The 22,546-nt window shown below is 53.2% G+C and overlaps 1 protein-coding gene across 2 annotated transcripts in view; it reads right to left on the reverse strand.

Moving 5' to 3' along the window:
- Window positions 1–1,040: 1,040 nt before the first annotated feature.
- VDR (vitamin D receptor) overlaps window positions 1,041–22,546 on the reverse strand; it is a 68,177-nt gene continuing 46,671 nt past the window's right edge. Inside the window, exons 8-11 of one of the 2 annotated variants that reach the window (XM_088026026.1) lie at window positions 17,071–17,222; window positions 16,735–16,851; window positions 7,122–7,187; window positions 1,041–1,352 (exon numbers count right to left, since the gene is read on the reverse strand). In XM_088026026.1, the coding sequence (XP_087882152.1) occupies window positions 7,126–7,187; window positions 16,735–16,851; window positions 17,071–17,222 (331 nt within the window). In that variant the 3' untranslated portion in view covers window positions 1,041–1,352; window positions 7,122–7,125. Of the gene's footprint in view, window positions 1,353–7,121; window positions 7,188–12,533; window positions 15,383–16,734; window positions 16,852–17,070; window positions 17,223–22,546 lie in introns of those variants that run through there. The other variant, XM_028123127.2, reaches the window with a different exon arrangement.

Raw genomic sequence — 22,546 nt, forward strand, 5'->3', positions numbered from 1 at the left:
CAGCAGCAGCTGCTGGGAAAGTAGGAGTGGCTCCCTTCCCCCACTTGCCTGGGGCCTTCGGATCCCGGCCAGGACCTGGGAGAGGTGGAGCCATGTAGGAGAGGGGAGGAAGGGCAGACCCACGCAGGCTGCGGCCCAGGCTCCCAGTGCCCTCCTATGGCTCAGCTGGGGTACAGGTGAGGGTGACGGAGACAGACAAGGGCAGCCCAGTGGGCTGGGGCTGCCACTCCAGACCCCCTCCTGTTCCCCTATCAGTGGGACGACAGGAAGAACAGGCATTAGAAATGGAGCTTAAAATATGTATGCGAGGCAGGCAGTGTATCTAGAGGCTGGTGTTATGTCAAGCCCACCTTCCTCCCTCATCCCTTTCCAGACCACAGGTGGGCTGAGCCTAAGCCCAAGTGGGTGGGAAAGACGGCTCTAGACTGGAGCAAAGATGCCTCTGGGCTGCCGGAGGGCCCCAGGGCCTGGCCCCAGTGGAATATGATGGAGAACTTCCCCGTGAACCATTGGGGTGAGGAGATCCGAAAGCTGGTGTGGCTCTGGGTAACTGTTTTCCTGGAGTAACAGGGCATCCCACAGGGACACACCCTGGAGAGCCAAGCCCTAGGTCAGAGGACCTCATGAAGTCCAGGATTAAAGAAGTCATCCCAGAAATGTTGCTTTGCTTTGCTTTGCTTTGCTTTGCTTTGCTTTGCTTTGCCTGAGAGAGACTGGCCATCGAGAGCCTGTCCTTCGGTGTCTGATTGGTTGATGACATCTGTTTGGAGCTTTGGCTGGTCCACATCTCCAGTGGGGTCTATGGCAGTATCCGCCACGACCCCTCATTGCCTCTCAACCTGGAGCCCCGTGCTTAGCCTGCTGGAAAAGTCTAGACCAGCATCATCCAGCAGAAACCGAATGTGAGCCACATGTGCAACTTTAAATTTTCCACCACCCTCACCAGCAACAAAGTAAAAGTAAATAGATGAAGTGAATTTTAATAGTGTATTTAACCTAATATATGTAAAATAGTATCATTTCAGCGTGTAATTGGAACAGAGAAATTGTTAATGTGATGTTTTACATCCTTTTTTTCACACTCAGTCTTGAAAAGCGGTGTATATGCCACACTTGCAGCACATTGCGGTCCTGGATGACCACATCTCCAGGGCGAGCGGCCACTGTAGTGAACAGCACAGGTCTACACGGCTCGTAGCTGAGCTGCTTCTTCAGCCCCTTGCTGGGGAAGAGGCTCCAGAAGTAGAGGAGGGGGCAGGTGAGGTCCGTATGAAGGGTTAATTGGCTCTAGGAGGGAGGCCACCCACTTTGATTTTCAAGCGTCTACATCTAGACCTGGAGCCAGTCTTAACCTATAGGCAAGCAGGGAAACTGAGTCACAGAGCAGCATCTTCCTAGGCAATGGGCCTTCTCCTCCTCTTCCTCGACCTCTTGCTCTAAGCTGAAGATTGGAGGAAACCTATTTCCTCTTCAAATGTGTCAGCCGCAACCATTCTCTTTCCCCTTCCAAACCCAAACCCAAACCCAAAGGGATTCAGGCTGCAAAATTAGGCAGTGTGGGAGGAGAAGTGAATCTGGAGGGAAATACAGAGTCAAGCAGCGGATGTGTGGAGTTTAGATATTGAGTGGACAGTTGCCATCCAAGGAGGAAAGGCAAAATAAAGATCTGGGGTCACCAGTGAGAACTGGAGTTGTAGGTAGGAGTGGATGAGATCACAAGAGCAGGGAAAAGACGGGAAGGGAACCTGAAAGATGGCTAACTATAGGAACGTGGGAGAACAAAGATTCTGGGTGGGCAGAGGTGTGGCAGCCAGTGAAGGAGGCAGAGATTTAAATGAAGCAAGAGCAGGTGCCATGTCAGAATCCAAAGTGGGAGAGAAGGGGGAAAAGGGGAGATTTGCCCTCGATTGCGAATGATGATGCCTTAAAACCATTCTGATGGAAGGAGCTCACACAAACTACGATGAACAAGAAAACAGGGGTAGACTGAAGTTCAAAGCGCAAAAGACTCTTCAGGGAAAGAGGAGACACAGCTAGTAGGTGAGGTAGGGGAATGTTTAGCTTGATCGCCATCAAAGTGATGCCAATTAAAATAAGAGGAAGGTAGACGCTGTCTTCCAACATCAGTGAGAGAGCGGCGAAATTTACATGTTTGCAATCAATTTGGCAATAGATAATAAGAGCTATAAAATGGTCTCACCCTTTGCTCAGTCACGCCACCCAATGTACCCTAAACTAGATTTCTACAGCCAGAATTCAGGAGGGGGAGTGGAATATGTGCATAATGACGTTCACCCCTGCACTATTTAGAATATGGAAAGTTAAAAACAATCTGAACACCTACAACTGGAAAATTGTGAAGCAAATTATATTTCCACTTAATAGAAAATTATGAAGCTGTTATAAAGATGTTTATGAATGCAATATAGCATCACAGGAGAGTATCGATTTGTGTATGCACTGTGATGGCAACTGTAAAAAAAAAAAAAAAAACAAAAAACCCAACATGGGCACAGAGGAAAAGATCGAGAGGAAATATGCAGTAGGTACTGATTAGGTAGGATGGTATGAGTGTACATGTTTTTCTAGTCATTTAAAGATTGTCAACATTGTGAAGGAGAGTGGGGATGAAGGCCCATCAGAAGCCTAGGTTGGGCTATAAGGAGGGCCCTGACCACCTTCTGGAGGTCATGAATTCATTCATCACCTGGTTTATTTATGGGGCTCTGCGCATACGCCGAGTGCTGTCGCTGGGGCATTGGCTCAGCCCTCTCCTGGTGGGAAAAGCGCAGATTCCCTGTCTGGGTTCCAAGCTCCTGGCTCTTGTGTCACCGATGGGGGCAAGTCCTAGTCCTGGGCACGGAGGGACAGACCCCAGAGGACAGGACCCAGGCAAGTCCAGAGCAGGCGCTGGGGAAAGGGAGCGGTGCGTGTGGGTAGCAGTGGCCCCAGGGAGGGATCACCAGGGACATGGGGGCTGTGAAGACTGCTCTGCCCTGGGGGAGGAGCTGGTGGGATGTGGTTGCCACCTACTGTTTCATGTCTCCCTGAAGGTGACAGGAGATGGGAGTGGGCCATCACCTCCGCAGCCCCCCACAGGAACTCCACCTGGGCCCCACCTACGGGCACCATCCGGCCTGGCCAGCCTCCTGCCCCCACCCCCCAGCTCTCTTCCTACATTGACACACTGGGGCCTTGAAATAACACATCTTTATTTATGCCATCATTTCCACATAATTTGCCTATGATTCACTTGTTGTCAAGAGGCATTAAAACCTCCATCCCCAGCCCCCAGGCACCTACCGGTCCCCTGGCCCACTGCCCCTGTGTGCCACTGCTCTCTTCCCACTGGGTCTTCCCAGCTCTGGCCGTACCCCCCACCCTCAGCGCCTCTTCCTCTGCAGCACCCGCACCCCAGCTCTGCCCTCCCTGGCCTTGGGTGGGGAGCAGAAGGCAGGGGCTGCGAATGGCCCAGATGGGATCCGTCCGCTTCCCCAGCCCAGAACCTGGCCCGAGGGAGGCTCTGCTGGGAAGGCCCGTGGCATTAGGACTGGAGGTGACTGCTCACCAACAGGAAGCCCTGGAAAAGGGAAGAAGTTTCTCTTGGCCTAGAAGCTGTGGAGCCCCCAGCCCCAGAGGCAGCCCCCCGCCCCAACCACCACCCCCTCACTTCCTCAGGCTGGATTTTCCTCATACCTCACTCTGTTTCCTACAGGGCACAGGGGTATAGAGTTTCCACCGTGTGTGTGTGTGTGTGTGTGTGTGTGTGTGTGTGTGTGTGTGTGTGTGTGTGTGTGTGTGTGTGACAGAGAGAGAGAGAGAGAGAGAGCGCGCGCGAGAGAGCGAGAATGTGTTGGGGGATAGAAAGAGCTGTCTTCTCACACCTTCATTACCCAGTAGGGCCTTACAGCTTTGTAGCTCCCCCACCCCACCCCCTACCCCAGAATCTAGGTGAGTCAGGGAGTTATGAGGTGGGGGAGGCAGGGGAGGAAGAGGGCAAGGGGTGAGGAGGGGGCTACTGGAAGCCAAGTCAGGGTGAGGGGAGCTGCTGTGGTTGGGTTATCTGATGTGAGGAGCCAGGTGTGCTCCGGGGGTGGGGGAAGAGCAGCCGGAGGCAGAAACTCTGCCAGAGCAGCCTGGAGACACAGAGGCAGGGACAAGAAAGACCGAGCAGCACTGAATCAAGAGGAAGACGAAGGGAGACTTTAGATCTCTCCCCACTGGGGACACCTGCCTCCCAGCTCCCCAGGACCCAGAGAACAGGCAGCCTCCCCCCACCATGGGACAGAGGTGGGGGCTGGCCAGGGGGTGTGTGCGGCAGCAGGGACAAGGGTCCAGCCTTATCCCTGAATCAGAGCAGTTGGAGACAGTTGAGGGTCTATAATCTCGGTTGGGGGTTGATGGGTGGAGGAGGCTTTGCAGGAGGAGATAATGGGGTGGAGCAGAGCCCTGGTCCGGAACAGAGTGCCCTCAGGCCAGGCATGGTCAACCGGCTCTCCACCCCCAGCTCCTCCTGCCCTGGGGGACACGGATGGAAGCTGCCCTGGCCACAGGCAGAGGCAGAGCTGCGGGACTGAGCCGGGCTGTGAGCGCCCTTGGGGTGCCAGCCTGGTCCTCCACAAGAGCTGTCCACCTGCCAGTCCCAACGTCCACCTCCTCCAACCCTGCCCTGGCCATGTGTGCATGTTGAGGGGAGGGCGCTCCTTACAAGGAAGAGGGTATCTGCTTAGAGGAGAGGATCCCCAGATGGTGACGAGAACTATAGTAATCAATTATCAAACACCTGCTCAGTGCCAGGCACTCCTCTGAATGCTGTGTGTGCTGTCACTCCGTCTTCACAACACCTATTCATGGGCGTCACCGTTCACAGGTGAGGAAACCCGGGCCCAGAGACCTCAGATCATTCCCCCTGAGTAGGAAGAACCTACTTTTGAAGTCCATGTTCTTCCTCGCTAGCCTGGCTTCCCCCCAGGCCAGGAATGGCGGGAGAGGGGCTGGGAGAGGCCCTGAGCTCCCTCCGTCCATGCCACCCTCTTAGCCTAGACTGTGCTGGTCCAGGGGAGAAGGAACTGGGTAAGCCTTTGCTCAAAGAATGAACCAACAACCAAGCCCAGGTCCTCTCCAAAGGCCCCTGACAGTGTTCCCTTTCCTCCTCTCCACTCCTCCCCCACCTCAAGGCCTCCCCATAAACACAGCAAAAGGCAGGGAGCCCCTGGGGTGGGGTCCTATCAGAGAGGAAGCGGGGCTGGCTTCTCTCCCATCCCCTTTATCATTTCTCCCCATCCCCACTCAAACACAACTGGCTGATCCACTGTCCCCCCTGGGCCGCTCCCCTGGGGCTCCAGGCTGGGAGACGGAAAGAACTTTAAATCCCAGGAGCTGGGGGTGGGGTTGGGGGCGGCTGGAGGAAACAGAGAGGACCCTAGGAAGGGGTTTGTTTCCCTGGCACTCTGAACCTGGAGCTCCCAGTCCTCTGCACCCAGGCTGGGCTGACCCGGGTTGCCAATCCTTTTCTGATGGGCTGCTTGATCTCCCCGGCCCACCCTGGTAGGCAAATGGAAAAAGAGGAGCCAGGCACAGACAGTTAGGACCCCAGCCTTCTCCTGGCCCTAGCCTCACGCCTGCTGCCACAGGTGTTCACAGGCAGGATTTTTATTTAGATGGGGTTGGGTCAGAGAGGCCCAGGCCTTTCTAGAAGCCCTGTAGGGTTCTGCACATGAGTGCAAAGGACAGTGGGGCGGCCTCGTGAAGCTAAATAAGGGCTGGCCTGGGCTATGTGTGACTTCTCCACTCTCCATCGGGGTAGGGGCGCCTAGGGAGAGTTCTGCCCACTGTCTACTGTCTACAGCCTTCCTCTCCTCAGAGACTATGCCTTTCTCCCCTGAGTCCAGCTGAGACAGGGTTTGCAGAACAATCCAGCTGGGATGTGATACTCGATCCATCTCTGCCTGCATTCTCTGTATCAGATATCCCTGGATCCCCTGATCCAGGGCTCGGATCTGGTCTAATTCTATAAGAGTCTGTTCAGACTTGGGCAAGACTGTTGGGTCCCGGGGAGGGCGGAGCTGTGGAAGCATTGACAAGTTCCCCAGATTCCTGTGGATGCCTGGGTCTCTCCATCCACTCCTTTCCCCTGAGACATAATGTCTCATTGCCCACCCCATCCCCTTGCTGCCCGGGAACAACCGAAGTGTTTCTGGTCAGTGTGCTAACGTCAACCGCAGGAGGGCAGAGCCTTTGCCTCAGTCTCAGTGAACTCTGCTCATGGTCTGCAGACCTAAGTTTTGGGAGATATATGACCAGGGGAGATGGTCAGAATATTGAATGACAAAATGAGGATTCAAAGGATTCGAGCAGGCTAAGGTGTGGGATAAATCAAGTCAGATAAATAGGAATCGGGATAAATGCTAAGTTCGGCATTTTGGTCCAAAAACAAACTGTCCACCTACATGCGGAATGAGGGAGATGTGGCAGATGCTTTAGGGAGAGGTAGTTAGTGAGCATATGGGTTCTGAAGCCACAGTGACTTAACTTCTCAGTTTCCAAAGTTCAAGGGAAGGTGTTTAAATTTGCATAAGTCCGTTTGCATTTCATTTTCTAGCAGGGACCCAAGCAGATTTTTTTTTTTTCACTTGACATCTATGGTGAAGACCAGATCTTTTGGAGGCCCACAGAAGTGGGTAACACATTGCCCTGTACTCATTCATTCGTCCATTTATTCCAGCCTTTGTGGAATCGCTCGTTTATTCCAGTCTGGTAAGGAGCACCAAAGGCAAAACAGAAACTTACAACACACCACAATGGGTGCTTCATTCTACAATAGGGTGAGCGCACACTTCTACCCAAGAGAGGGTGCGCGGGCGCGGGGGGGGGGGGGCGGGGTACAGCTTGGTGAAGTTCCGGGAAGATTTTGTGAAAGACATGGGAAACCTGAGCTGGCAATGGCAGGAGTATTCGGGGGATTGAGGATGAGCGGAGGGCATGGCAGGCCCAGGAAACAACTGCATAGACAAACGTAGGTCTCGGAGTGTAGTCTAGGGGTCCCCGTGAGCCTCTGAGCCCCATGTAGGGGCAGCGCAAGATCAAAACTACTTTCGTTATAAAACTAAGGCATGGTTTACCTTTTTACTCTTGTTCTTCCACTGTGTACAGAGGAGTTTTCCAGAGGTTCCATGATGTGTGATATCCTAACAGACAATACAGAGCCAGATATGAGTCTCCAAGCTGGCTTCGATTGAGCCAGACGTTAAAGAGATTTGCGAAACTGTAAAACAGTGCCTTCTTGTCACTAAATTGTCTTGCTTTGGAAAAAGGTTATTTTTTAAATTTATTTTTAAAGATTTATTTATTTGAGAGAGAGAGAGAGAGAGAGCACACAGGTGAATGGGGGGAGAGGTAGGGGGGAGAGAATCTCGGGTAGACTCCCTGCTGAGCACGGAGCTCCACAAGGGGCTCAGATCAAGACCTGAGCTGAAACCAAGAGGTAGACGCTTCACCGACTGAGCCACCCACGTGCACCCAGAAAAAGTTTATTTTTAATAAAAAACGTGTTATTTACGTTAACTTACATTCATTATTGTTACTTTTTAAAAATTTTTAAAAAAAACTTAGGGACGCCTGGGTGGCTCAGTCATTAAGCATCTGCCTTCAGCTCAGGTCATGATTCCAGGGTCCTGGGATCGAGCCCCGCATCGGGCTCCCTCCTCCGTGGGGTGCCTGCTTCACCCTCTGCCTGCCTCTCTCTCTCTCTCTCTCTGACAAATAAATAAATAAAATCTTAAAAAATTTAATAAATACTTTAAAAATGTTTCAATTTAAATTTCCAACATGGCCAATATGGATAGATATAATCCCACATGCATAAAAGCTCTTTGGGGTCCTTATTTTCAATAGAGTGAGGGGGTCCTAAGACCAAAGCACTGAGAGCCACTGGTGTAGAGGCAGGCCCCCAGGGCGCAGGCAAATAGTCAGAGAGAGCCGCAAGCGGCTGGAGTTTCAGCGTGTGGACAGTGCCACGTGAGAGGCAGCCAGGCGGGATCGTGGTGGGCTATGTACCTAGCCAAGGGGCAAGTGTCTAGTAGACACTGGCAGAGAAAGAGCATCAGTGGAAGAAGTTGGGGACAGTATTATCTGGAGTTCCATGTGTTTCTGATTTTTGTGCCTAGCTTCCCATCACTCCCTCACCGCCCTCCCCAGCAGGGCTGTTTAGGTAGGGGCTGCTTGGGGTTTACTAAGTTGCACACCTGCCCTCTGGTGGCCAGATGCCACAATGATGCCTTCCCCCGGCTCTTAACAGCTCTTTGGGGAGTAGGAGCCCTCGGGTCCTGAGGCTGAGGTCTGGACGAGGGGCCAAGGAGACCCTCTGGAGTGAGTCCAGAGGGCTCAGCAAGGATGAGTGGTCAGAGGATGGGAGCAATGTCAACTCCTAACGAAAACTTACTTGACCATCCCTCCACTCTGAAGCCTAATGATGCTGCCCAGCATTTCTAAGTCATGGCTACATCCAGGTAGTGGGGTTGGTTTTTTAGACAGGTTATATCACAACAACAAACCCAGAAGGAGGCACCATTTTGTTGCTAATCTATAGGTGAAAATTCTGAGGCTCAAAAATGGTAAGTAAATTGCCCGAGTTCCCACAGGGCCAGGATGATGACCCAACCGTTTATGGCATCGAGTGATCTACTTGACCATCTACTTGGTGACTTCTGCTTGCGCTGCTGGGGGATGCTCTGTTTGTAGGGCTGTCTTCTCCTTTTGGACTGCACCTTTCTTGGGGGCAGTGACTGTCTTATTCACCTCTGTATTTCCCGCGCTGAGCTCAGTGCTTGTGCTTGCACGCACTAAAGGACTGCACAACCAGGCTGGACCTCAGAGGGAAGCTGGAGCCAGCATGGAAGGTGTCCAGAGGCATAAGAGCTCCGTCTTGGGGGGCCCTTAGCTAAGGTGTGTCAGATTCTCCAACGCTCCCCCCCCCCACACCTGCTGTGATTCCACAGACACCTGGGAAGCCAGAGAGCAGGTCCCTCGTCCATCCTGCTTGGTCCCTGGCATGAGGAGACAGAAAGAGCACCGGGTGCCTCCAGCAGCAGGGAGTCAGGACCTTGCTGGATCTCAACCGCCTTCACGGAGAAAAAGAGAGGCGGGAGCCGGAGATAGAGGGAGGACAGGGGAAGAGGCCAAGCAAGTAGCTCAAGCCTGTCCCTGTAGGTCAGTAGCACCACCTAGTGGTGAAGTTCAAGATGATTTAGGAAAAAAGCACTAGATTGTCCATAGCTGGGGAGAGGCGGGGAGCACTGTCCTCTGGAGGGAGCTCCAGGGACTATTGGGGTCCCCCTCCAGAGAGCCAAAGGGCAGGGCCTGGAAGCCTTCTGGGAGCTCCCCAAGGCAGAGCAGCCCACTCTGAAAAGCCCCGCCTGGTTGTACAAACTGTAAAGAAACACACCGCCAGTCCTACCTGCCCTTGGCTGAAAAGAGCCACCCAGCTCAAGGTCCTGTCAAGGTCACACTCTTCCTGGGGACTGCCCTGCATCCAATGACTAGCTGATGCAAGAATAAAAAAGCCGTCTTCCTCACCTCAACTTGGGGCCGCGTGAAGGGTCATCCCAGTTTCGGAACTCCCCATCAGGGTTAGCTGAGACGGTGGTTGAGATCACACTGCAGCCCGACTTCTCCCTCTCCCCGACCCACTTGCTTCCCTGCCACAGAAGCTGGTGATCCTGACACCTCTCTACTTCATGCTGCATTTCAGAGTCAGCTTCCTGGGGACCCGACGAGCCACACTCTCTCATATATCCTGTGTGTAACCTGTCTGAATATGGAGATTGAAAGCAGTCCTCCGGAGCAGGGACCCCGACCAGCCACTGCTTCTCACCCCCTGTGCGCAGACTGCCCCGGCAGCCTCACAGGCTTCTTGCCTACCTGGAGTACTGACCACTGACAGGACATGGGCGGGAGGAGACCTCCCCTTGGCCACGCTGGGAGACAGACACCCCCCTGCGACAGCCTCCGAGGAGCCCCGGCTGAAGCAAGAGACACCGACCAGAGGGAGGGCTCTAGCCACCCCAGACAGGCCCTGTCTGTGTGCCCCCAGGGCTGAAGGAATCCCTATTTCTCCCCCCCCCCCCACTGCTCACCTATTTACACCGCACAAAGCTCTGAGCTATCAACCCCATGGCCTGTGCTTTTCCTTTTTGTCTCTTTTAAGGAGTAGACCTATTCACAGCAGCCCAGTTACAGCCTTGCCTGGTGTAAAGGGAGGATGGTTCCTTTATAGCTTCTATGAAAAGCTAGAGTTTAGGGGCGCCTGGGTGGCTCAGTCGTTAAGCGTCTGCCTTCGGCTCAGGTCCTGATCTCAGGGTCCTGGGAACGAGCCCCGCCTCCGGCTCCCTGCTCCGCAGGAAGCCTGCTTCTCCCTCTCCCACTCCCCCTGCTTGTGTTGCCTCTCTCGCTCTCTCTGTCAAATAAATAAATAAAATCTTAAAAAAAAAAAAAGAAAGAAAAGCAGAGATTAGTAGAGTGGCTATCTGCCCAACAGATCAACAGAAGCCTATCATCCACAGTTAGTGCCAGAGAAGAACGCCTTGTGTGGACCAGCACTGTCCAGGAGCGTTTCGTGCAGCCAGGGAAATGTTCTGAGTCTGGACTGTCCATTCCCGTAGCCCTGGGGCTATTGAGCCCTGGAAATGTGGCTAGTACCACTGAAGAGCTAAATGTTTCCTTTTATTTACTTTTTTTAAAAAATATTTTTATTTATTTTTTGACACAGAGAGACACAGCGAGAGAAGGAACACAAGCAGGGGGAGTGGGAGAGGGAGAAGCAGGCTTCCCGCGGAGCAGGGAGCCCGATGCGGGGCTCGATCCCAGGACCCTGGGATCATGACCTGAGCCGAAGGCAGATGCTTAACGACTGAGCCACCCAGGTGCCCCTCCTTTTATTTACTTTTAATGAATTTTTTTAAGATTTTTTTTTATTTCTTTATCCTAACCCTAAGGTCTTTTGGGGGCGCCTTCCTCTCAGTTTATGGTAACACACAGCCTTGGAGATTCTGTATTCCTCTAGTTCATCCATAAAATGCTAAATCAGATTCTCCTAATAGTTTTCAAGACCTTCCTCTTCACACTTCTCCAGCCAGAGACATGCCCATTTATGCAGCTGTTGACTTCCTTCTCCAAGCTCATTCACCTTTCACGACAAAATAGCCCTCGGGCTCTCTCCCCGATTCTTCTAACTACCGTCTCATCTCGTGGTGACACAGTATAGTCTTTTGTCTGAAATCTTCACCGATACTTCTGAAAAATTAAAGTAAATCACATCTACACGTTTCCAGACTAACCGACTTATCCTAAAATAAATGCACTGGTTGCGCATGACTTCCCCGTTCACAGAGCGCGTGTCTTTGGTTGGGTCTTTTTGCTTGCTGCATTTAGGGGTGCTGCCTTTATCATACACCTCACTTCCTTGGGGAATGGAGTGGGGTGCCTCAGTTCCTCTGGGGCCCTTGAGAGTCTGTTTAGGCACAGGAGACCTTTGCAATTCTCCAAGTCACCGACACAACATTTTGAATACGAGGCACATTTTTTGTCAACAGTGGCCTGGTTCTCGTTCTTGAGGGTCTCAGGTAAGAGCCACACTGGATTGGACCCAACACGTGACCCCCTGCTTTCTGCGAGTAGAGCACAGTTCGACCAATCACCGCCAATTTCCGCATGTCAGGGCCTGCTTCGGGAATGGGAACCCCCCCCTTACATCCTCTTCGGTAGAGAGCTGACAAGACTGTTATCTGTCATTTGTCAGGCTCCTCAACTCAGTTGGAGGTGGACTAATGCAGCAGTTAATGAATGGCTTCCGGAGCCAGCTGCCGAGGGTTCAAATCCTATCCCCGGGTGAGTTACCCCTCGGTCAGATGGGGTTCATAGTAGCCTAGCTCCCCTGGGGTCCAAGTTGGTTTGCATAAGGTTTATTTACAGCAGTACTTGCCACAAAGTACGTGCTACGTAAGTATAAGCTCATTTTATTACCATAAGCAAAGCTTTCTTCATTTGTTTTTTTGACAAATTTCTGGCAACTTGATACTCTCTTTGGAAATCGCCGAGGAGGCACTCTGTAAAGCCTTCTTTTGCTCCTTTATTCCTTTCCCCTGATCCGTCTTACACTCCAACCTTCTCTGTTGGGAGGACCCCACTTGCTTCCAGTTAACCCCGCAGATGGATTTTCCCATCTCCCAGAATCTTGCGTCTTTGGCATCTAGGTGTGCACTTTCCAGCATTTCCAATAATATGCTTTAAACATTTTAGACTTATAAATGTCTACCTTCATTCTCTCATTCTAAAATAGAAGAGATGATAATATTTTCTTCCACTCCAGTCCTGGGAAACCTCACTTTTCCTCCCGTCTTCTCCTCCCCCACTCCTAGACTGCCCTTCGGTAGTGAGCTGGTGTCGTGGGGCCCCGGGGCTGAGGAGCTGGTGTTTCCAGGGTGTCCAGTGGGGTGCCCTGAAGAACGCAGGGCCAGAGGGAGAAGTGGGAAGGTGGAAACATTACAAAGACAAATGCACTTTATTGATAAGGCAACAGCATTATACAGAGCTGAGGCAGAGACCCCGTCTGGCCGGGGCCACACTGGGGCAGGGGTTTCTGATTCACATTGAGACACAGGCTGAGGTGTCCCTCCTCCTCCTCCTGATGGGTCAGCAGGGTGACAACTCAGGGAAGGAACGCAGGGGTCCAGGATCTAGATTTGCTGTCTGAAATCTAGACCCTCCCCTAGGGGACTAGGGCAGCCTTCGGCGGGGGGGGGGGGGGGGGGGGGGCGGGGGCGGGGCGGGAAATGGGGTCTGAGCACAAGTGTGGTGTAGTGAATAGAGTACTGGGCGGGGAGTCCACAGACCAGGCCCATCCCTGGAGCTCTTTCTAACTAGCTGTCTGAGCTCGGGGGACCACACCCTCTGCCAAGGGTCAGGTTTTCTTTAGCAAGGAAGTTGAACTAGTGTAGCAATTTTTAAGCCTTTCTTCCCCCCACTGACTAGCATGCTAGACCAGTGTCTTCTGCAGCTAAAATCCAACAAGGGCCTCTCCCTAATTCGTGAACAGCAAGGACAATAACGATAGCTGATGTATAGAATTTTTTTACAATGTACGTTTCCCCCCATAAATATCTCCTCATCAGTGGTGCCTACTACCTGCTACATTAGAATGTGGTAAAAAAAAAAAAAAAATGGAGTCTGATTCTGAAAACAACTCCTAGCTAATAAATGTCAACCTTGGCCATATCAAAGGTACTGTGCCGTGAGAAACGTGGCTGTCAGAGGTTTCTCCACCAGCAGAAACACCGGGGCTTGTGGACGCGGACAGTGCTCACAGAGGAAGCCTCACTGCTCCCCGGGGTCCTCAGAGAACAGCAAGGGAAGGTGGGGGCAGCATCGGACGGACAGGAGCTCCTCCCCAGTGAGTCATTGAAAGCAGCCGCCTTCCCCAAACTCAAGCAACCATCTGAGGGATGTTCTCTGACTCCTGGAGGGAGCCCCTCCGCAGTGGCCCCACACACCTACAACTCACTCACCGGGGGACCCCACCCCAGGGGAAACAGAGTGAGAGTTCCCACCTCCCGGGTTGGACCGACTATGGAAGGGAAAATGGAGTGTGAGGTTAAGTACACCCCACCCCTTCTGAATTTGGGGTGCTGGAGTGAGAATAAGAAGCGAACCAGCCCCACATGACTCCACCCCTGGATGCTCCCTCAGCCTAGCCACGCGAGGCCAGCCCGCTCTCCCTCCACCCACAGCGAGGTGTTGGAGCACTAGCTCCTGGGTCTCTGGGGGACGGCAGTCTTGGAACTACACCTCGATGGGCCCCCTGGGAGGGCAGGGCCTGGGCTGTCGGGGTCTGAGGTTCTTCTCTTCCATCCCACCTTGCCAGGTGGAAAAGAGGTGGCAACGCGGGTGAGCAGAGGGGCACCGCTTCTCCAGGCCGTGGGGGATTTGGGAGAATGCGCCCATCTCAGGGTCATCCTCCACCGTCCCAGGGTGAGGCCCCTCCAGCACCCACGGCCACTGGTTCTCTCTCTCCTGAGTGGGAGGCAAGGCACTGGCAGGGTGAGGATGAAGATGCTGCTGGGCATTTCTCTGCAACCTGGGGGCAATTCCGTCTTGCCACGTAGATCATCGGAAGGGGAGCTCTGGCCTCCACCAACCTCTCAGATCCAGGTCAAGGAGCCATGGGCTTGGAGACAGGGACAGCTGTGGCCACCATCCACCACTCTCCTGTGAGGCCGGCTTTGCCCGTCCCCCACTTCCTGGGCCCTGCCCTCCTCCCTCCTTGGGCCCCTCGGCAGGTGGGTTCTGGACTAGTGGTCCCTGCCGTGGGGGGAAAGCCCGCCTGACCATCGCTACTTCGGGAAGAATGTCACCATGGCAATGGGATGAAGGTAGGCACTGATGTGTTAGGTGAGTGCCCTCTGGCCAGCAGAGATGGGTGAGGGGGGGAGGTGTGACCTTTGTCACCTTGTGTTTGGTCATCCTTGGCAGTGAGTGTCCTAGACAGGCCAGGGCTGGGAAGGCGAAGGGAGAGGGCCCCATCATGGCATGAAACAGCACGGACTGGCAGCAGGATGGGATGGGGGGCGAGGGGCGGGGGTTGTGGCGAGTTATTCATCGTGGGTGGGGCAGCGGGAAGGAGAGCCCCACTCGGCTCTGGGCATCCGGGCCAGGTGTGGCGGGGAGGTCCGGGCATCTCTGTCCCTGAGGAATGGGCGCGTTTCTTGGGCCTCGCTGTTCCCTCAGCAGCAACCAGGGGCCACTTTTGGAGCCGTAGGGCCATCCCTGGGCGAGGCCCCACCTTCACCATCCGCCCTCTGCCCCCACTTGAGTTTCTTGGTCAAATAAACAGCAATTCCTCATGACTGAGGTCTCAAGGGACTGCGGGCAGCCTGTGGCCAGCAGGAAGGGGAGACCGGGCGCTAGGTCGTGCAGGAGACTGGGTGGGCTGACTGGGGAGGGGAAGTGCGGGAGGAGGGGCTGGGCCCCGGAGGGGGCGGGGAGGCCTGCGGGGCAGCAGCGGGCCCCAGGCCAGGGCACAAGGCCCCCGAGGAGCAGCCCCGCCCAGGGGCCCGGGCAGGCTGGCCTAGTCAGGAAATCTCATTGCCAAACACCTCCAGCACGAGGGGTGTGAGCTTCATGCTGCACTCGGGCTGGAAGGAGAGGCAGCGATACTGCTTGGAGTGCTCCTCATTGAGGCTACGCAGGTCGGCCAGCTTCTGGATCATCTTGGCGTAGAGCAGGTGGCTGCCCGGGGGTGGGTGGCGGCAGCGGATGTAGGTCTGTAGTGTGTTGGACAGGCGGTCCTGGATGGCCTCAACCAGGGCAGCATCCTGCACCCCGGGACGGTCTGGGCGCACAGGGAGACGGGAGGAGAAGGCACAGGAGCTCTGAGCCAGGCCCCTTAATAGTCCATCTCCCCAGGACCCCTATGCCCAGACAGACACCCAACCTCAGCATCCTCCTGGGTCACCCCTGTATGGCTGCTGACCTGTGACACCACAGTCCCCCCTAAAGCCTCTCAACCATTTCCCCTTGCATTTCGGATCAAGTGGCCCAGGTCCCATCCGGCCCTGTCTCCAGCTCAACTCTCTCCCTCTGTCCCTAGGCTCCATGTTTCCATGAGTAAACTGATGTGCCATGCTCTCTGGCCTCCATGCTTCACATTTGTGTTCCCTCTGCCTGGAACCCAGCTCTTGTGTCTTTGCCTCTTACTGATCCTTCAGGTAACAGCTTAAAAGATCTTCCTCAAGCGGGCCATTCCCGATGACCCCCCCCCACTTCCATTCCCCAGACTGCATCAGTTTCTCTCCTTCTAGTATACCCTGCTATAGTATCAGACACTTGTTTATTTTTAAAACTTTCATCACATTAAAATCAGTCATTAAATAGTAATTGTTTAATGTCTCCTCCTACAGTTCATGGAAGAGAAGTCTGTGTCCTGTTTGCTGCTAAATCCCAATGCCCAGCACAGCGCCTGCTACCTGGTAGGTGCTCAATAAATCATCGCTGAGTGTAGGAAGGAATGAATGAGTGAATGCTGGCCGGGCAGGGGGAGGGGAGCCCACGTTCCTTCCGTGGGTCCTCAGCTCATCCCTCACCCGTGGGTCCTCAGCTCATCAAGCCATTTGCTTGTTCCCTCAACACAGGTGGAGGCAGGGCTGCCCCCTGCCCTTAGGCCTCATCACTAATATAACATCCCCAGGATCACAATAACCTCCTTCTCAGCCTCTTTCTCTCTCTTCCCACCCCAACAGACAGAAGAGCTCAGGGCCACAGCACACTGCCTCCAAAATCCGTCGGGTAAGCTTCCGAGGCAGAAGCATCTGTAAGCCCCAAGTTTTTCTACCCTACCCCAGAGGTGATCTCAAGTGTCAGCAAAGTTCAGTCCAGTTCACATAAGAGCAGAACCTGAGTACTGGGGACATCCGGACCTGTCTGTGGCCTGAGAAGCCCCATTTATCTGGTTCCTCAGCGTCCCACCTATGAATCAGCTATGGTCTCAGGGCCATGGGCAGTGAAGGACCTCTCAACATACACACATCATATGGGCTGTGCAAAACCAGCAAAGTGGGTATTTCCTTGTCTCTCTTTCGTTTTGCCCCCTCCTCCCTCCAGACTGCCCTGCTGGCCTTCAGCTGGGCTAGTGCTCCATGTCCCCCCTTCCCAGGTCCCCGAGGTCCCCACCGCTAGGCCCCATACCTGGGGAGACAATGCAGATGGCCATGAGCAGGACGTGCTCCTCCTCATGCAAGTTCAGCTTCTTCAGCCCCACCTGGAACTTGATCAGGGGCTCAATCAGCTCCAGGCTGTGTCCAGCTACGAGACAGATGGCCAGACGCGGTGGGCAGAACTGAGGAGCTGCCTACCCAAACCACCCCACCCCACCTCCAACCCTGACTGGGCCTGTCTCTCACCCTTCTCACCTTGTTGCTGCCTAGCCCCCTCTAATGCACCTGATCGGGGCTCATGACCCCAGGAAGTGCAGAGCCAGAGTCTAGGAGCAGAGGATGGGGTGGAGGTGGGGCCTGAAGGTACCTTTGGCCACATCACTGATGCGGTACTTGTAGTCCTCGCTGCCACAGGTCCAGGACATGTCGTCCATGATGAAGGACTGGTTGGAGCGCAACATGATGACCTCGATGGCACTTGACTTCAGCAGCACAATCTGGTCATCAGAAGTGAGGTCTCTGCCAGGGAGGGCAGGGAGGAGTCAGGTTACTGGTCAAGAACTTCAAGTCATGCAAATCACTGTAGCATTTTGACAGGCGCCTGCCAGGTGACCAGCATGTGCCCTGGGTCCTTCATTGAAGAGCTGGTGGTCTGATCAGAAAGGAAAAAAAACTGTTTCCCCGAGGGAGAACATCTCAAGACTGTGATTGTGCACCAAGGCTGGAAGTAAATGAGCTCAGTTACTAAGGCAGAGAAAACCCAGGGACTTACTGGGGTCCCCAGGCCTAAGTGGCCAGAGCTATTAGGGGCAGGAAGAAGAGCCTGAGGGTGCTCTCAGGGTTAGAGCATGAATGCGGAGGTCAGCAAGAGGTATGGCCACAGTCATCTTCAACACCTCTCATGCCTTCTTTTTCTCCCCTTCCTGTCCTCTGGTCCTTCCCAGAAGTAAAGCTCAGCCAACTCTCTCTCCAGGACCTCTCTTGAGCCCTTGACCTCCTTCCCACTACTATCAGGACTGTTCTGGTTCAGAGCTCCATCATCTTTTTCAGTTGCCTCTTATTAGAACTCTAGAACCAAGTCTCTCTCGGGTCTCTCCTCCATGGTGCTTACGGCTCCTGCAGGGAGATACTGCCTGTGCTCGGAAACACTCCCTGACTCTCAGCCCCCTCAGGATCAAGCCCATGCTCCATCCCTTGGCTCCAACCTATCTTTCCAGCCTGCTTCCCTTCACAAACTCCACCAACCCTCCATTCTCGCAACTTCACACTACTCCGCATTCAGTGTCGTGTGTTCTTACACCAGCTTGCCTTTGGGCATGTGACAGCTTCAGCCAAGAATGCCTTGCTTCTACTGCTCCACCTCATCTTCCTGACTCTGAACCTGGTGAGGTCTCCCTTGGAGACCCCCCAGCCCCATTACCTTCAGTAGGATTAGAACCATTTCTTCACGGCCTGCAGCTTGCACTCCTACTTTGCCCTTCCCCCTTCAGCTCTGCTCTTTACATGCTTGTCTGTGTCTCGGAACATGCAAGCTCCTTGAGGGCCAGCACCACTTCCCAATTCCCTCAGTGTTGCCCACACAATGATTATTGAGCCCTGAGCACAACAAGGTCAACAAATATGTGCTGATGAGTCAAGAGGCCAATGACTAGTTCTACTATGCTGAGTCACGAGCTGGGCTTGCCTGAACAATGACAAGGAAAAAGCAGCACCCACAGATCAACTTGCTTCCAGTTTTCTCTCCTTTTCTCTTCCTGACTACATTTCCACCTGGATATCTCATGGAAGGGCTGCCGCCCTCTCCCATGGCTGCACTTTGGTACATGGAGAGGTGGGAGGCAGATGCTAATGGACGGAGAGTTCTGTATCAGCAGGTGATAGATGATGGCTAGGATGGCCGCAAAGGGTCTGCACTGAAAACAATCTCAAAGCGCTCGAGTTGGAAGGCCCCCCTTAGAGGCTATGCAATCCATTTCCTTCTTCAGCATTCCCTACAGATGCAGGATATTTCTGGGGCCAGGATACTTGAGGTCTCTGGATCTAGCCATGAGGTTGTTAACTCCTGGGTTTATAGCTTCTTCTATTGAGCTACACCCACAGGATGACACACTCATCCACTGCTTGTCATTCTGTCCTCTCAAGGAACACAGAACTAGACTTCTCCATTAGCCATGGGGCATCTTTTAACCATTTAAACAAAGTTACCATGTGCCCCTGCCTCTTCTCCAGGACAGACAGCCCTGATGACATGGTGCCTAGACATCTCACCACCCTTGCCACTTTTCTGTTGATGCTCAGTACACATTTTAAAAATAAAAACTAATGCCTCATTTTAGTTTTAACTCATTACACAATAAAAGATACTCATTATGAAATCTTTGCAAAACACAGAAAAATATAAAAGCAAATAAAAATTGTTCATAAACACAATGACCATTTTGGTCTATTTCCTTCCTATCTTTTTTTTAGATGCAAATCTCTCTCTCTCTCTTTTAAATTTATTTATTTGTGAGAGAGAGAGAGAGAGAGAAAGAGAGAGCACACCTGTGGACAGAAGAAGAGAATCCTCAAGCAGACCCCCTGCTGAGTGTGGAGGCTGTCTTGGGGCTCGATCTCAGGACCCACGAGATCATGACCTGAGCAGAAACCGAGTCGGATGCCCAACCGACTGAGCCACCCAGATGCACTGCAAATCTCTCTTTTTCAAACATACTTGAGTTCATGGTAATTCTGTGTCCCGCTTCTTACATCATGAGCAATTCTTTGGCCCAGTCCATAGCTAGTTGCATAAAATTACATCTTATCAACATACTATAAGTTATTTAATCAGTCTCCCATCCACCTATCTCGGGACATTTTGGTTGCTTCTAACTTTTGCCATTATAAGTAATTCTGTGAGGCATTTCTTTGTACATAAGCTTTTGTTCAATGGCCCATTTGAAGTGGATGGACGGAAGTGAACTTGCCAGAGAGATTTCAGGGGCACCTCTCCTACTGTGATCCAGGCACATGGCTCCTATGAAAGCAAACCTAGAACGACCTCAGATTATGGCCAGAAACCCAGGGACTCTCTAAGTGCAAGTCACAGCCAGAAGAGGGGATGGTGGCAGGTGGAAATGACGGGGAAATCGGTAAGAGAGCTCCTTCCTGCTGACAGGCACCAGTTCAGGCTCTGTGCCTCCTCCCTGGACCTGTGTAACGTCTATATCCCCTGATCAGTTCTCACACCGGTGGCCGGCTGCTTCTGGGCACCTGGGGGGTGCTCTGGAGACCTGCGGCTGTCTGGTTGTCCCCGCCCCCAGGCAGAGCCCAGCCCCTCCTCGCCTGCATTCCCACGGTACCTCCAGTAGACCTCTCTTGGTTCTTATCTCTTCACCGCAATTGTCTCACGTCTATCTCTTCCATCAGACACTGAGCCCTGGAGGTCAGGAACTGTGTCCTAGTCAACTTGTATCCTTCACAGTTGATGGAAGAAAGCTATTTGTTACATAAATGAGCAAGTGAAGACAGAGAAGAGGACATGGGAGGAGGGACACACACTATGGCCTCAGGCCTCTGACCCAGGAAGGAGCCCCTGGGAATAGAAATGACAGTGAGGTCAAAGGTCTTTCGCCCAGAGGGCTGGGCTTCAGCTGGTTTGGCCTGGTCTGTCTTACACCTCTCTTGGCAATGAAACCTGGGGGTCCTTGGTTCTCAGGTCCAAGATGGCTCCTGGCCATTTGGATGCTGCTCCTGATTTCACTTCCTCCATGCCTTTCTTTCTTAAAAGATTTTATTTATTTATTTGACAGAGAGAGAGAGAACACAAGCAGGGGGAGGGGTTGCAGGGGAGGGAGAAGCAGGCTCCCCGCTGAGCAGGGAGCCCAACAATGCAGGGCTCCATCCCAGGACCCTGGGACCATGACCTGAGCTGAAGGCAGATGCTCAACCCAGGCACCCCACCTCCAGGTGAAACACTTAGGGCGGGAGATTTGTGGGGTGCAGAGGGAGAGGCTGAGGAGGGGAGGTGGGAAGCAGGAGCAGGGCCAAGGCACACCACAGTGCAGTTCACACCCAGCACGGCCTATTCAGTCCTGCCCCACTTTGGTCCCATGCCTGCACTGGAGTCTCAGCCTGCCCCCTCCAACCCCCCCCCCCCCCGCACTCACCCACACAGAAGTCTCATCCTGCCCTCCCCACACCCTCCACCCTTGCCTACAGGCAGCAGGATCAAAGCCACCAGGGACATAGCCACTGTTCTCTCACTTCTTGGAAAAACAGAACCCCTAAGCACAGAAACCAGCAGAGCTGGAGAGCTGTGGGGCTGGCCCCATATGGGGCCCACCAGAGCCGGGGCTCTGGCCTCTGTCCAGGCTCGGTGTCACCTCTGTCCAGCCACAGAGAGTATCCCCATCAGTGGCCCCCCCACCCACAGAGCTCTTGGCCAGGCCTGCTCCCTTTTTACTGGGACACCTTCCATTCTGAGATTTCCTAAGTCACTCTGAAGAGAGAGAAGCCAACCCAAGCACGTGCAGGATCAGTGTAACAGATCTGGGATCAGTAGCTGGATCAATTCAGTGTCTGTTCCTATATAACTTACTTGGGCCATGACTGTGCGGCTAGACTGGGGAACCGGCGAAAATGAGGCTGGATGTGGGAGGAAGGGGGCAGACTACAACGCGTCCTTGGAGAGAGACATTAAAGGCAGGGTCATGCTATTTGTCAGAGTATATGTGGCCAGGGTAACCAAGGGCATGGGAGAAAAATGGGATTTTGGTTTACTCACTACAGGGTGCTGCGTTGAGGTCATCTGGTTAAATAAATATCCTTTTTTAAGGACAGTTTTGCCATATGCGCCATCCCAGCCACCACTTAGAATCAGCAAACCCGAGCATCTGGACAGAGCTTCAGGGGCCCTGTGCCCCAGCTCCCCACCGGGCTAGGAAAGACGAACCCTGCATCGGTGAGGACTGCTTTCTGGAGCTGGGATAGAAGCGGGGTGCTACTGCATATCCTTCAGCACGGTGAGGTGTTTTTGTCTCTAGCTGTTTACACAAAACAAGACTTTGGAACAGCCCGAGTTTGCAAACACTAACTTGAAGAGTGTGGGAGGGAGCTGGAACTCGGGCTAAGCCGAATGTGTTGTCAGCTCCAAGGAAAGGCTCTGGAGGATAAGTCCCAGGCCCAGTGCGACACTGCACTCACAGGTGACACTCATTCATGCTAGATGCCACAGTGGCCTTGGCTCCTTCTGCAACCAAAATGTGTGATGCGGTAGGGGTGTCTCAAGGGTGTCTCGATGCAGTAAGCGAGTTTGATGTTTTCTCTTCTTTACAATTTTCACATGAATTCCCAGGGACGAGCACAGGAGAGCCCCTGGTCTCTGAGCTGCTGAGAGGCATAAGATCACACAGAGCCAGCAATCTCAGGGCAGACACAAACTGGGAAGAACTGGGCTGGGTGCTCTGAATTATCACCATGTAGCTGTCAGTGAGGTCATTGAGACAGTGACTGATGGCTTCCTTGAACGGCAGAGAGATTCACGAAACAATAACTAGCACATCACATTAGTTCCCATTCAGAGCTAGCCAAGGTCAAATAATCTGGGGCTCCCAGAATTGCAGCACTGAATCTGAGCACTGGCATCTGGAAAGCACTCAGAAGCCCCTTCTGCTGGCAACTGCAAATACTGCTCCTTGACCTGAGGCCAACAGTAATTGCTAGCAATTTCTTTCTTTCTCTTTCTCAACCGCGTTGTCTATGTATTGTATGGCAATGCTCCAAATGATATAAATAATGTGTCAATAATGTGTCAATATAACTACCTCCCAACATTCTACTAAAAGCATCTACACTCTCTTACT

Source organism: Eumetopias jubatus, unplaced genomic scaffold (assembly GCF_037043125.1).
Source record: "Eumetopias jubatus isolate StellerSeaLion01/CBP00866 unplaced genomic scaffold, mEumJub1_p1.0 scaffold_8, whole genome shotgun sequence".
Taxonomy (NCBI): domain Eukaryota; kingdom Metazoa; phylum Chordata; class Mammalia; order Carnivora; family Otariidae; genus Eumetopias; species Eumetopias jubatus.